This window comes from Cherax quadricarinatus, chromosome 40, assembly GCF_038502225.1.
Source record: "Cherax quadricarinatus isolate ZL_2023a chromosome 40, ASM3850222v1, whole genome shotgun sequence".
NCBI lineage: Eukaryota > Metazoa > Arthropoda > Malacostraca > Decapoda > Parastacidae > Cherax > Cherax quadricarinatus.
Window position 1 is genome coordinate 13,136,715 of NC_091331.1, and position 15,000 is coordinate 13,151,714.

The 15,000-nt window shown below is 39.4% G+C and overlaps 1 protein-coding gene across 1 annotated transcript in view; it reads right to left on the reverse strand.

Moving 5' to 3' along the window:
• LOC128687391 (uncharacterized) overlaps positions 1-15,000 on the reverse strand; it is a 300,674-nt gene that overhangs the window by 42,886 nt on the left and 242,788 nt on the right. The window contains exon 7 of the mRNA XM_053774850.2: positions 12,055-12,202. Coding sequence (XP_053630825.2) covers positions 12,055-12,202 — 148 coding nt within the window. The remainder of the gene's footprint in view (positions 1-12,054; positions 12,203-15,000) is intronic.

The following is a 15,000-nucleotide window of genomic DNA, read 5'->3' on the forward strand; positions in this document are numbered from 1 at the left end:
AAGAAAGCGTTGGTACCACTATATTCTTATACATTCCCCTCTTTCCTTCCATGGATAATGTCCTATGTCTACACAGACTCCTCAGTGTACCACCTATCTTCTTCCTCTTATCATTTCTATGGCTCACCTCGTCTTTCATAGACCCATATATACATACATATACATACATATATATATATATATATATATATATATATATATATATATATATATAACATACACATTGGCCAGGATTTGAACCCGAGTTGTCTAGGCATCCTTCTTGGAAGCTAGCTAGACCACTACTGCACCAAGCCACATCCCACCCACCTGTAGTGCAGTCTCCAAATGCTGCACCTCTCATGAAGCTTCAATATATACGACTCTATTTTCATTCTTCTGTTATAAATTGATCAAAGCTAAATGACTGAAAACTTGAACTCGACACTAAGGGACTCGACGCTTTCTATTAACATTTCAAGGCTAAGGGACTGAACATTTTAAAATTACAATACTACTTTTTTCACTGTCTCCAGTATTTGATTGGAAAAGTCTGCTGTGAAGGCGAAACTTTTTGTCAAGAAAGATACCCCAGTGTTGCTCAAGTGACTTTTCAACATTAAGTAAAAGTCAACACAGAAAAGAGTAAGATGACTGAGAACAACAAAAGTTTAACCCATGAAAGACTGGACAATAGACTAGAAGGAAGGACTACGAAGGATGTGTCTGCAGATGAGTTATAAAAGAGTCTATGAAAGAAAAGGTGAATCATAGAATAAACAAATGGGAAGAAGGTACGCAGAGTTTTGAGGTGTCTGTAGTGAATGTGGTTTATCAGTGGAGACAAAAATGGCAGTGTACCAGACGCTGGAGGTAGTGGAGATGTCATGTTTGTGATCAATATGTGGTGTGACTTTTAGGCAGAAAATATGGGATAAATGGTTTAAAAAACCGACCTGTTGAAGATTGAGACACTTATGCAACATATGGGAATCTTCATTGATGAAATGTTTCGCCACACAGTGCCTTCATCAGTCCAGTACAAAACAGAAAGGTGTAAGGAGAGGAGGAGAGTGAGGTAATCAGTCCCTCAGTCTGGAGTCGATGTGTTCAGTCCATTAATCTTGTAGAATGTACAGCATCGACTCCAGGCTGAGGAACCGATTACCTCACTCTCCTCTCCTTACACCTTTCTGCTTTGTACTGGACTGATGAAGCCATTGTGTGGCGAAACGTTTCCTCAATAAAAATTGCCATAAGTTGCATAAGTGTTTCAATCTTCAGGCAGAGAATATGCACCGTAGAAATAAAAAACGGCGAGGGTTAATTTTTTTTATTCAGTGATGATGAGTTACTGTTGAGATGGTTCACCTGCTTTTATTTGGTTACCCAAATAAAAAAAGCCATTTAAAAATTTCAGTTTTCGTATTTAGATGAATATTTACGGATAAGTTGAAATTAAACAATGAAATAAATCAGAAATACTTCCCTCGACTGCAAAAAATTGTAGAGTGAAATGAAATCTTTGATAAGCCAACAAAAATAAAACAAAAATATTTGCTGCAGACATATATATATATATATATATATATATATATATATATATATATATATATATATATATATATATATATATATATATATATATATATATATATTTATATATATATATAAAGGGTCCACCTCTGGTGTAAATTGTGGGACCCATAGCCTCGGAGAAGTGGATAAAAAGGCTTCAAGGAAGAATATTTGGATTTCTTCCTGAAGCCGTTTGAATATTCCACTTCCCCTACCACCCCGTCTTTTAATAGGAATATTTTATTACATAATATGGTACAGAAGATTTAAGAGATACATTGTTGATATAAAGGTGGCATATAAGGTACATATTGTTAAGTGTGTATCATCGATTATAAGGCGAAAATCTCATCCAACTCCTCAGAGCTAGTGTTAATAAAAGTATTATTCAGAGGGCAGAAGAGGGGTTGTTGAGGTGGTTTGGTCATTTAGAGAGAATGGATCAAAGTAGAATGACATGGAAAGCATATAAATCTATAGGGGAAGGAAGGCGGGGTAGGGATCGTCCTCGAAAGGGTTGGAGAGAGGGGGTAAAGGAGGTTTTGTGGGCAAGGGGCTTGGACTTCCAGCAAGCGTGCGTGAGCGTGTTAGATAGGAGTGAATGGAGACGAATGGTACTTGGGACCTGACCATCTGTTGGAGTGTGAGAAGGGTAATATTTAGTGAAGGGATTCAGGGAAACCGGTTATTTTCATATAGTCGGACTTGAGTCCTGGAAATGGGAAGTACAATGCATGCACTTTAAAGGAGGGGTTTGGGATATTGGCAGTTTGGAGGGATATGTTGTGTATCTTTATATGTGTATGCTTCTAAACTGTTGTATTCTGAGCACCTCTGCAAAAACAGTGATAATGTGCGAGTGTGGTGAAAGTGTTGAATGATGATGAAAGTATTTTCTTTTTGGGGATTTTCTTTCTTTTTTGGGTCACCCTGCCTCGGTGGGAGACGGCCGACTAGTTGAAAAAAAAATATATATTTATATACATAATATATATATATTTATATATATATATTTATATATATAATTATATATATACATATATATATATATATATATATATATATATATATATTTATATATAAAATATATATATATATATATATATATATTATATATATAATATATATATATTTATATATAATTATATATATATATATATATATATATATATATATATATATATATATATATATATATATATATATATATATATATATATATATATATATATATATATATATATATATATATATATATATATATATATATATATATATATATATATGTATATAATATATATATATTTATATATATATATATATATATATATATATATATATATATATATATATATATATATATATATATATATTTATATAAATATTTACATATATATGTATATATATATATATATATATATATATATATATATATATATATATAGATATATATATATATATATATATATATATAGATATGTCGTGCCGAATATGTAAAACTGGCCAATTAGCAAGAACTAATTTAAAATTAAGTCCTTTACAAAATTTCCTCTTATACGTTTAAAGATATATTTTTTTCATTAATGTTAATGTAAAAAATTTTAATTTTGCACCAAAAGAATCTTAGAAAACTTACCTAACCTTATTATAACAAGCTCAATTTATTTTAGCCTAATCATACTAAATATATTTTAAATACGTTTACAGTAATTTAATACTAAACAAACACAATGAAATATATTTTTTTTCGTTAGGTTTAGAATGATTTTTGCGAAATTATTGCATACACAAATTTTCGCTTGTCTTATATGGCAAGATGAGCGTTGCTATTTAAGCCAAGATCGCAAGTTCTGCCTATTCGGCACGACATATATATATATATATATATATATATATATATATATATATATATATATATATATATATATATATATATATATATATTTATATATATATATATATATATATATATATATATATATATATATATATATATATATATATATATATATATATATATATATATATATATATATATATATGGTCACTCTGCCTCGGTGGGAAACGGCCGGTGTATTAATAAAATATCCGAAAACAACTGTTCATGTCTTAGCGGCACCTTCTGAGAACCTACTGTCTATTTCCCACACCTCAGTAGCTTCCGTAGTACATTTATCCGTATCTCCCTTAAAGCCTCACTGTATATAAACTCAGTTTAAGTCGTTATGAACGACTATAAATGAATAAACAGAAAGATGAACATGAGGCTGGAAGCGATGGCCCTACCACCACCTGGGCCATCCTTTTTACATACAACCATTCATTCCAATCATCATCTACTCATTCACAAAATCCCTCACTCATATACAACATCTTCCACTCATTCATATCATCCTCTACTTCATACACAACACCTCTCAATTTTATACAACTTCCCTCACGCATTCACAACATCAAAGACTCATGCACATTATTCCTACTCATACACAGCGTATTCCGCCTCATATTCGACATTCCCTACTCATATACAACTTCTCTCACTCATACACAATATCCTTCAATTATACTCAACATACCTCACTCATACATAACATCTCCCACCTCATGTACAACATTCTTACTCATATACAACATCTCTCACTCATACACAAAATCTCTTACCAATACACAACATCCCCCAGTCATATACAACATTTCTCACTCATACACAATATCCTTCACTCATTCACAGCATTCCACTCTTATACACGGCATACTCCATTTATACACAGTATTCCTCACTCATACTCTGCATCCCCCACTTATACACTCAATCACACTCATGCACATCTCTCCCTCATACACAACACCTTTCACTCATACATAATATTTCCCACTCACACACAATATCCCCACTCATAAACAGCATCTCTCATTACTACACAGCAACCCCAACTCATGCACTACGCTCCTACTCATACACAAAATACCCTCGTACACAAAATACCCTTAGTACACGAGATATCCCTCATACACAGATCCCTCACTCATACACAACACCCTACTCAAACACAGCGTCCACCATTCTTGCACAGCATCACTCACTGATACACAGCATCCCCCACTCATGCATACCTCTCACTCATATACAACATCTCTAAATCATACACAGTATTCACCATTCATGTACAACATCCGTAACTCGTAACTACATCCTTTTCTTACACACAACATCCTCCAGTCACACACAATATCGACACTCATGCTCAGGATCCCCCGCTCATACACGGCATACCTCACTCATACACAGCGTCCCGTACCCATCCACCTTATTCCTCATTCATACATAGCAATCCCCATTCATGTGCAGCATTCCCCTCTCATACACAGCGTCCCCTATTCATATGCAACATCCTCCACTTATATACAACATCCCCCACCCATACACAGCATCCCTCATTCTTACGCAGCATCCTCCATTTATACACAACATCCCCCAGTAATACAAAACATCCTCCACTCATACAGAACATCTCCACTTATTCACAATTACACCACTTATGCACAGTATCTCTCACTCACACACATCCCCCCTCATACAAAACATTCCTATCACTTACCCAACATCCACTACTCATACACAGCATCTCTCATGTCAAACACACCGTCTTCCACCTCATATACAACATTTCTCGCTCATAAACAACATTCTTCACTCATGAACAACATCTATCACTTATATACACTCATATAAAAACATCCCTGTCTCATTCACAGCATGCTTTACCCATATATATCATTCTTCACTCATACACAATGTCACTCACTCATGCACAACATCCCTTACTCATACACAACATCCCCTACCTCATACACATTGTCCTATCTCATACATAACATGCTCACCTCATACAAAACATCCTAAACCTCACATACAACTTTCTTCACTTATTAACAACTTTCGCCACCTCATATGCAGCATCTCTCATTGATGCGTAACTTCCCCCACTTTGTATATAGAATCTACCACCCATATACCACATCCCCCACCTCATACACAGCATCTCCAACTCATACAAAACATCTTGGAAGATAGATGACTCTGTTTATCGTTTCGTCAGTAACACGCTCGACGTTCTCCCCTCTCCGGAATTTATATCCTAATTTAAAGCCCTCTTCCAACACTATTTTGCACGGTGGCCTGTGCAGGAAGGCGCCTCTGGGAGAGTAGAAACGCAATCACGGAGGCAGAGCATAAAGAGGAGGAGTAGGAGTAGGAGGAGGAATAGGAGGAGGAAGACGATAAGGAAGTGGAGAAGTAAGGTAGGTGGCTTTTATGAGAGGGGACCTCTTGGCGCGGCATCCGGATGCCATGGGGTCCGACACAGTGGCATGGTGCTAGAAGTTTAGTTTAGTTATGGGTGCGTCCCCGCTACTGCATCCTCATTTTCTGTTGGCGCTTCTGGCTCCTTTCTTCCGCTTTATTGCTCGAGTTTCTCCTGCCGCCTTCCGGATTTTTATTTATTTATTTTTTTCCTTCCCTTGCTCTCTTCCTCATTTCTGTCCTCTCAGTTTTTCGGCTTCCTGTTTCCTCTTTCCTTGTCTCATCTGTTGCGGTTTCTCTCTGCCCTGTATGCTGCTTGTTGGCTTATTCATTCATACATCTTGAGTTAGTCTACTCTCACCGTGTGTTTATCTGTATGTGTCTGTCTATCTGTCTGTCTGCCTGTATATCCGTCTGTCCGTCAGTCTGTCTGTCTCTCTCTTCATTAACGGATAATAAACGCAGACATACCAACAAAAAATATCGAAAAAAAAAAATATATATATGTATACGAGAAACCGCTGATGGGAAAAAGGTCGGGGCATAACTGTGTGGTGATCGAGTGTGTTATTTATGTGGTGTAACACATACCATCACATCTTATGACGCAATACTTATCTCTTTTTTCTGGTTTCTGACGGTAAACCAGCGGAAGGCCTTGATCGCATGAGTGACCAGAAGCATAACCAGACGGGTCATCCCATGACAAAAACTCGCGTCAGGAGAAATCTTTCCATTTCTCCTGACAGACAAGACACCACTTTTAAAATAAATTACTCCAAAGGTTTTCCTCGGTAAATAAAAGACGCTAGGTATTGAAGAATACATATCAGGGAATGTATTCTTAACCTTATTTCTGTTTTTGTATCCATAGCGAATGTATTCCTAATGTTGTGTCAGGTTGTGTTCTTGACTGTGTTCCAGATATTGTATCAGGAGAAGTCCTTCTGATACAGAGAAGCATGACAAAGATTTTTTCCTGTATGAGGAATCCTTTCCATGAGTACAGATTAAGAGCACGGAACTTAAGAACACAGAACACAGGAAGAGTGAGCTTCAGAGCACTGAACATGAGATCATTGACCTTAGGAGTAATTAACTATACTACACAAAACTTAAGAACAGCGAAGTTTAAAACATCTAACTTGAAATCACTAAACTGATGAACAGTAAACTATAGAACACCGAATCCAAGAACTTAAGAGCCGTAATATTATCGCACTTCCATTTCATTGTTGTGGTTGTTACATGATTTGTTCCAGCCACGTAACTGTGACTTGTATTCTTTTGTAAGAACAGTGAATCAAAGAATACTATAATTTAAAACAATCAACTTTCAGTCTCTAGAAACACGGAGAATTAAGATGGATATAATTTAGAAGCACAAACTGAAGATATGAACAAATGGCGTAGAAAATATCGAACTCTGCCAGAACTCACAACAATAAATTCTACTTAAAATTTTTTTTTAGAAATTGTATAAGAACCAACTTCCTCCGAAATAGAGTTATGAATGACAGGAACAAACTACCAAGTAGTGTCATTAGAGCATATAATTTGGGTGGCTTTAGAGTTCTGATCTAGGTATTAGCGAAAAAATAAGGCCGAATATTGGTCTGAGTATAGACCTACTGGGAATTGGTGGAAGGACTACTGGTCCTACCTCGGCACTCTTGTGTTCTTTTGTCTGGCTTGTGAAAGACAGAGAAAATGAGTGAGGTGCGAGAGACTTGCAAGTCCATAACAGCAGTAGTAATAACATTATTCTTAATTTTAGTAAAAATACAACTTGTTATATGCACTGAGAAGTTTACTTTAATTCATATCCTAGGGACTAAAATATCGTTTATCTTACTGCACAGGTGAAGTGTGGCCTTAATGAACTTTGAACCTAACAAACTAATAAGGCAACATGATTACGTTCAAAAGTCATCATTTCTTATTCAGTTTTAATGAATATTTTTGAATTAAGGGTGGTGAAATATCCTCACACATTTTTTCTTGCTGACACTCGAGATGAAGGGATTAGGTAGTAGGGGGAGAGCCTTCGGTTTATTTATTCTAGCCTCGTCTGTCAGTTATACAATGTTTCCAGCAGATAACTTTAGAATGGACCATTGTGTGTGTTTCTATTTACTCTTCTTCTCTCACTCCTCACTTCTTTTCTAGCTTCTTTCTTCCTCTGCCTTTCACTCCTGTAAGTTTCCACTAACTCCCACTGATTGCTACCCATTCTCGTTTCCCCTTCCCTCTCGGTAACCTTTTTTCCCCTCCATTATGTGCTTTTCTTTTTCTTTCTCCTATTTTCTTCCCCTCTTTCACGCTCAGCATCATTTTCTTCCTAACAACACTCTTTCTCACCTTTTCCTCTCTGGCAGTCTCCTCTGCCTCTCTTCTAAGCTCTCCTCTTTACAATATTCTCCTTTTCTTCTATTTTACTTCCCGCTTCCTCAGGTTGGGATGATGAACGGGACCTTCCCTGCCGTGCTGACTGCTGGTAGAGAGCTCCACATTATCTAAAAGCTCCCTCGGGGATGGGTCTTGTGGCAGTGCTGTCACAGAGCTCCATCGACTCTGATTTAGTCTTCCTGCTGCAGCACCAACCGGCCGTGATGGCATGTTCCAGATTGTGAATCGATTGAAGTGATGCCGGAGTCTTTGAAATCCTGTGCGTATAATAAATTTTATTTGAGATTAAGTTTCTAACTGGCCAGTTCAGCCTTGAGCTGGACATTTTCATTGTGCATCGTACAACTGTTTATATGTTTTCCGAAAAGAAGCCAAAACTACCGCACAATCGGATGGAAGTCATCCGGTGGAGGTTGGGTATCCGGCTGAGAGTATTCACCTGTGAGAATTGACGACTGGTTTGAACTCACTGTGCTAACATTTCCGAATCTGAGAAGAACGTTTTTAGGCACTCAACATTCGCCTCTTCGTTCTCATTTCTTGCTGGTTAAAGTTTTAAAGAAGAGTGTAAAAGTCCATCTTGACTGGTGGCTAGTGGCTAGTGCCTGGTGCCTGGTGCCTGGTGCCTGGTGCCTGATGCTTGGTGCCTAGTGCCTGGTAAGCTCCACTTCAATTCCCAGCACGGGCTTGGAAGGATGCACTCCATCAGTTATATCCTTATGCAACCGTTGAGTATCATTACCGTGGAAACGTTTTGCCAACCAGTGGTTTCATCAATCCAGTCCAAATAAAAATGGAGGAAGACGTGAAGTGGTAGTTTGAAGTAATCAGTCCCTCAGCCTAGAGATGATGTGTTCGTTCTATCCACAATTAAGATACCCAAGTGATGCGTAAGTGTTTCATTCATATATTTGTCGTTTTTTCCAAACGAATTATATAATAATTACATCCTTCTCAAGAGAGAGTCCCTCACTTGTGACTATTTCACCAACAACAAATACAACATTATAATTTTCTTTTTTTGACCTGCAGAAAACTCTAATGCATGTATGAAATATATGGAATATATAAGTTGTTGGTTTAAAACAACAGGATGTTAATTTTAATTTCAGGTCAGTGAAGGTGCTCCTTGTTTCACATTCTCTGCTAAAGAAAGTGATTCCTTGGGAAAGAATTCTGAATGTGACTTAGGTATCATAGGTGTTCTTCCAGCGGATACACCATCTATCATGCATATGGATGACCTATACATGTCTTACTCAGGTTCTTGCATGTTTCAAGGAAACGCAAGTTACTGTTGTTTTGGTGGACTGATGAACGTTCCGGAAGGTATGTTCGCTCAGATAACAATGTATTCATGCTGTACTAGTGACAGTCATCTAGTATCAGAATTTCAAGTGTGAAGGAACCTCATTTTCCTGGGCTCGTCATGGGTTCGAAGTTACTCAAAGCTGAATTTATGCATGAGCTCTGTTGATCTCTTGAGAGTGCAGCCATCATAGCATAGGAGGAATGTGCAGAGGTAATGAGGGCGTGAAGTGCAGGGGTGTGTGACAGCAGGGGTTAGTGGGGGCAGGGGAGCGTGTAAAAAATAAAAGGAAAATTACAGTTCTTGTAATAAATTAGTTTCTGTTAAAAGATCAAGGAGAGAGGGTTTGAGTCAAAGGTGGGACTCTCAACAAGGAAATCAGTGAGAATTAGTGTGTCCAGCCTTTCAACGGGCACGCTGCTAGGCTGGACAATCTATTAAGAAATGTTGGACTGGCAGTGCAACCCGACAGTCCTCGCAGAGCGACGACGGACGTTTTTCCATGAGGTGTCCGTGAGACAAGTGTTACCGATACGTAGTTGGGAAAATGCAGTCTTCCAAATACAACAGCGGCAGAAAAATGGCCAGAAATCTAAACACGATTTGAGAGAAAACAATTTATTGTAGACCAATTCGGATCACCGTTGTTGCCGTCGGTTGTGGAGCTGTCGAAAGATCATTGAAAAATAATCCGAGCAAATAATGTACTCCTAACAGAAAGTAGGAAGTCATGAATTGCTTCATCAAGTGGCCGAGTCAGCATCTTCGTTACCCTGAACATCGACGTGTCGAGAGACCCAGCAAAAACCGACGTCATCTTTGCATTTACTAGAAATGCGACAAAACCAAAATTGAATGAAAAAAACAACGGACAGCACAAGGCCTCAGTGTTGCCGGAGTTTGTGGTGTACTCCTCGGCTGCTCCAACTCGATTACGATTCTTGGAATCAGTGCATCACGCTGCCGTCCCCTGGGCTAAGATTTTTTTCCCGTTCTTTCCTCATTAGTACCATGTATAAAGTACTTGTGATGCTCCCACTTGTGTTTGTGTTCTGAACGTTATTGCTCAACCTTTCTATGGTGACAATCCGCGTTAACCACAGCAGTTTGGTTTTCGGTTAACTATAATTTCGTCTCCTGGCTAATGCAGTGAGGCTTCCGAAGGTGGCCTGAAAATGCTTACTGCAGATAATTTTGGGGCTTAGTTGTTTTTAGATCCTTTTCCACTTCATGAAGCTCCTTTCCCGTTTTTACTAGTTGCTCTATATCTGATGTAGGCATTGTGTTTGGTGTTGTCATCCCTGATTTCAGCTATAGTAGCCTTCCTGGGACTATATCTGCTTTAAATGATGAGGATTGTGCCACCTTTGTTGCTTTATTGACTATTTCTACAACAGAAGATTTATGTTTGAAATATTTTTAGTGAATCCATAAGTGCTCTCAAGCCCTGAGTTAAACATGGTTGTTACTTTTTATTGGACCCTGATACACTCTAGTGTGTCTGGTACACTCTTGTGTGTCCAGTGTATGTCCAAGGCCTGGTAATAACCAGGTCAGTCAAGTAGCCAAATCTGTTTTATCCCAACTGGTTCATTTTCCATTGTAGGATTTTTCCCTTGGATTATATTCTGTTACCTTGATTTCTTGGCAGCACTGCTAGGTCCCAGCAGATAGCCCTATTAAGCGCCAGGAGGTTGAAGGGCAAGATTACCCATGGCAATATTTCAGGATGCCATGCTGTTGAGAGATGGCACTAGCTCGTCTGAGAAGAGTTAACACATGCCCCACACAAGAATGCTTGCTGGTACACGACCAACCTCTTACTTAAGATGATTTCTGGGTTTTCCCGAGCGTGTAGTACTTGACGGTTGAGTGCCACTCACTAGGAAGACTCAGCCTGTATACCTCGACGACTGTAGAGGCCATGTTGGAGACCACCAGCTTCCGCTCATCCTTAGCTATCTAATAAGCTTCTCAGAGAGTGATATTTACAGCTCTCTTGAGAAGCCAGGTCTCCTCTTACGCTTTTATCCCTCTTTTTTGTGTCCTTTCTTTAAGCTTTCCTCTGTAAGGGGAACATTATGCAAGTGGTTTGCTTAAGTCTTAATTTGTGTTGTTTTGTATTTCATAAGTTAGATTCGGCATCAGTGATGTCACCGCTTTCTTGCCCCTTTCCCATCTCTCTCCCTCTTTGACATCTGCTTCTCACTCTCTTTGCCATCCTCCTCTATCTGTCACTCGTTGCCGTTTCTCCCCTATTCTTTCACTTTCACACACCTTCTCTCACCGTTTCTTTACGTACATCCTTCATTCTCTACTTCCTTTTATACCCCCCTCATCCCTCCATATCTCTTTGCTTCCTTCACAATTCATGTTTCCCTTCTTCACTCCTTATCTTCTTCTCCTCTTAACTCTGTGTCTCCTTCCCTTCCTGCCTTCCTCTCCCTCCCTCCCTTCCTCTCTCTCTGCTACTCACAAAGAACGTTCAGCTTGACAGTGTCAGTAAGATGGTGTGCTCTGGGCAGCGCTGGGTTGGCTGCCGTGCACGCCAGCGTGACTCCGTTGTGACTTCTGTCTACCTCCATCGTCAGAGTCGCTGTCGTCACATTACCTCCTGCCTCCACCTGTCGGGAGAAAGAGACGTCTCTTAGTGGTAGTTAGGGGCAGAGATGCACCTCGCTAAGGTTCTCTTCACTTTGTGTTAATAGAAGATGGATTGTGTTTAACATGAAGGCTCAGAGAGAACAATGTTTGTTAATGCACGAAATTTATGAACTTGGAGTAGGTGAGAAAAGGGATGGAGAAGTGGGATAGGTATATGATAAAGGGGGACTGGGGTAAAAAGAAGGTATGAGAGGAAGGTGAGGGGTGAAAAGAAAGGAGAGAAGGAGAGAAGGGATTCGATGAAGGGAGGAAAGTAGGAAAGAGGTGAGAAGAGAGGAGGAGAGAGGGGGGAGGAAAAGGTGGGAAAAGGGAAGAGATGGAATGAAGAGAAGACCGTATCATATACGGACGACTTGTCTGGAAAACATGTGAAATCTGATACAATGTAAACAGTTGAATACTGTATCATCACTGGATAATTTAAGCAGCAACACTACAGACGAAAGAATTTCTTTTAGTGGAAAATATCTACCTAGTATTAGGAAGAAAAACATTGAATTTGGAAGCAGAACTGAAAAAAAGAGAATTACGTATTATTATTATTATTATTATTATTATTATTATTATTATTATTATATTGAAAGGAAAGCAATAAACGTGCATGGGGCATATAGAGCATGGGGCATATAGAGCATGGGGAATGAGTGAGGTGAGGGGTAATTAGGTTTGATCCAAGGAGAGAGAAGCTTCAGTTCCTTTAATCAAGAGCCTGTCACTAACTTCAAGGCATCGGGGAACACAATGATGGAGGTAAGACAAGCCAAGACTAGTAAACATGAAACTCACAAATAGTCCAATAATCTCAGCACCAGTAGCGCCCCGTGGTGCTTATACTGCCATCTAGTGAGCGGTTTGGAATTTTTTCTTTGCCCCTTCCAAACTTTAGCAGTTTTGGGTAGTTTTGCGGAAGATGTGAATGTTCGTCCTTCATGGGGACTAAATGCGCTTCCGGTCTCGGCTGCTCGTTTGCATATAAAGTGCGCTAAGTGCGCAGTGTAAGTGATAATGCGATGATACCTGCCAACTTAAGTCTTGTGTATGCCTACGTGTTGTGTGCAAAGTAGTGTTTTGTAGTGTTTCTGAGAAGAGAGGAACCTGTCCCTCGTGCAGGCTACCACCTGCCCTCAACCATATTACCACCTGCCCTTACCCAGGCTACCATCTGCCCTCACTTAAGTTACCACCTGCCCTCAACCATATTACCACCTGCCCTTACCCAGGCTACCATCTGCCCTCACTTAGGTTACCACCTGCCCTCAACCATATTACCACCTGCCCTCACCCAGGCTACCACCTGCCCTCACCCAGGCTACTTCCTATCCTCGCACACTACCACCTACCCTCACGAAACACTATTTCTCACCTTCAACATGGACCCCAATAAAAATAAGTCACCATTTTCTGACTTTTTTGGGAGGTTCTCCTAGATAATTTACACATGTTACTATGCACGATAATCTGTGTAGCTATATTTATGTGCATCTGTGCCTAAATAAACTTATTTAATTACACCTTCACCCATACCACCTGTTCTCACCCTCACCACCTCCCATATGACCCCTCCTCCCCTCTATTAAACCACCCCCTCCACCTCCATCACCCTCCCCCCTCACCTCAGCAGCAATAAACACAAACTTTTTCAAGTACCTCACAAGTGGGACTAAAATCCCAGTCTTCCTCTCGTAACTTGGGAAGGAAAGATTATTAAACATTGTGAAATACAAAGAAGAATTCTGAGTCTCAAATCAGTGCTGATAGTTCTTTTACTGAGTTGAGGATTGGTGGCTACTGAACACTGTGAGAAGTTTGTGATACTTGAGAGCGATAGACAGAGAGAGAGAGAGAGAGAGAGAGAGAGAGAGAGAGATAGCCGATGTAGGTAACAGCTTGTAAAGAAAGTCGGGAATCCTTAGCCTAATCTTGTAAAGCCCTGTGTAAAACGAGAGAGAGAGAGAGAGAGAGAGAGAGAGAGAGAGAGAGAGAGAGAGAGAGAGAGAGAGAGAGAGAGAGAGAGAAAGGATAAGAGCAACAAAGAAAAGCGAGATCAACAGGGAGGATTAAACATCACAGGGAATCGCAAATTCCCTAAGAGGAAGAAATCCTAGTTAGGAAGAACCCTGAGCAGCTTGAGATAAAGTAAAGGAACAAGACGCTGGAGGAAAAAAAAGAGGTGAAAATGTAAATAAAGGTAAGAAACAAAACGTGTGCAGAAATGGCAGTTGCAATGAGTGACTCAAAGACACAAAAACAGAGTGAGCCTTTTTATTGAACGATTTTTCATCCCTTGAGTGTCAAGTATGGTTTAACGTTTCGCCCGCTGAAGGGGGATAGGGGAGTGCTTTTATCAGGAGTCTTTAACGACGTTTCACCAGCTAAGGGGCACACCTTAGTAAGCTTTAATTAACTAAACTCGTAGCTAAGTCGTAACGAGCAGTAACAACCACACAGCATCAAGGCATCTCCCCATCAAAGGAGAGTTTAATTCTTGATATAAATGGTCACCTTTAAAATAAGATTACTTAAGTTAGTTAGTTAAAGATTAGCCGGTATTCTCCCGGCCCGGGCCTTTTCCAAGTGGTGGCCCGGCCTTGGCTCCCTCTTTAGGGAGTGTCTGAGACCTAAGTCTCCCATGGGAGGAGGCACAAGTACCTCCTCATCTTTGGGACCAACTGTCCCCAGGCCTAGCCACAAGCTAGGCCTCTCTGGTCTGCCATCCCTGCCCCAAGGGGGCAAATGGGAATGACAGTCTTATGAGCTA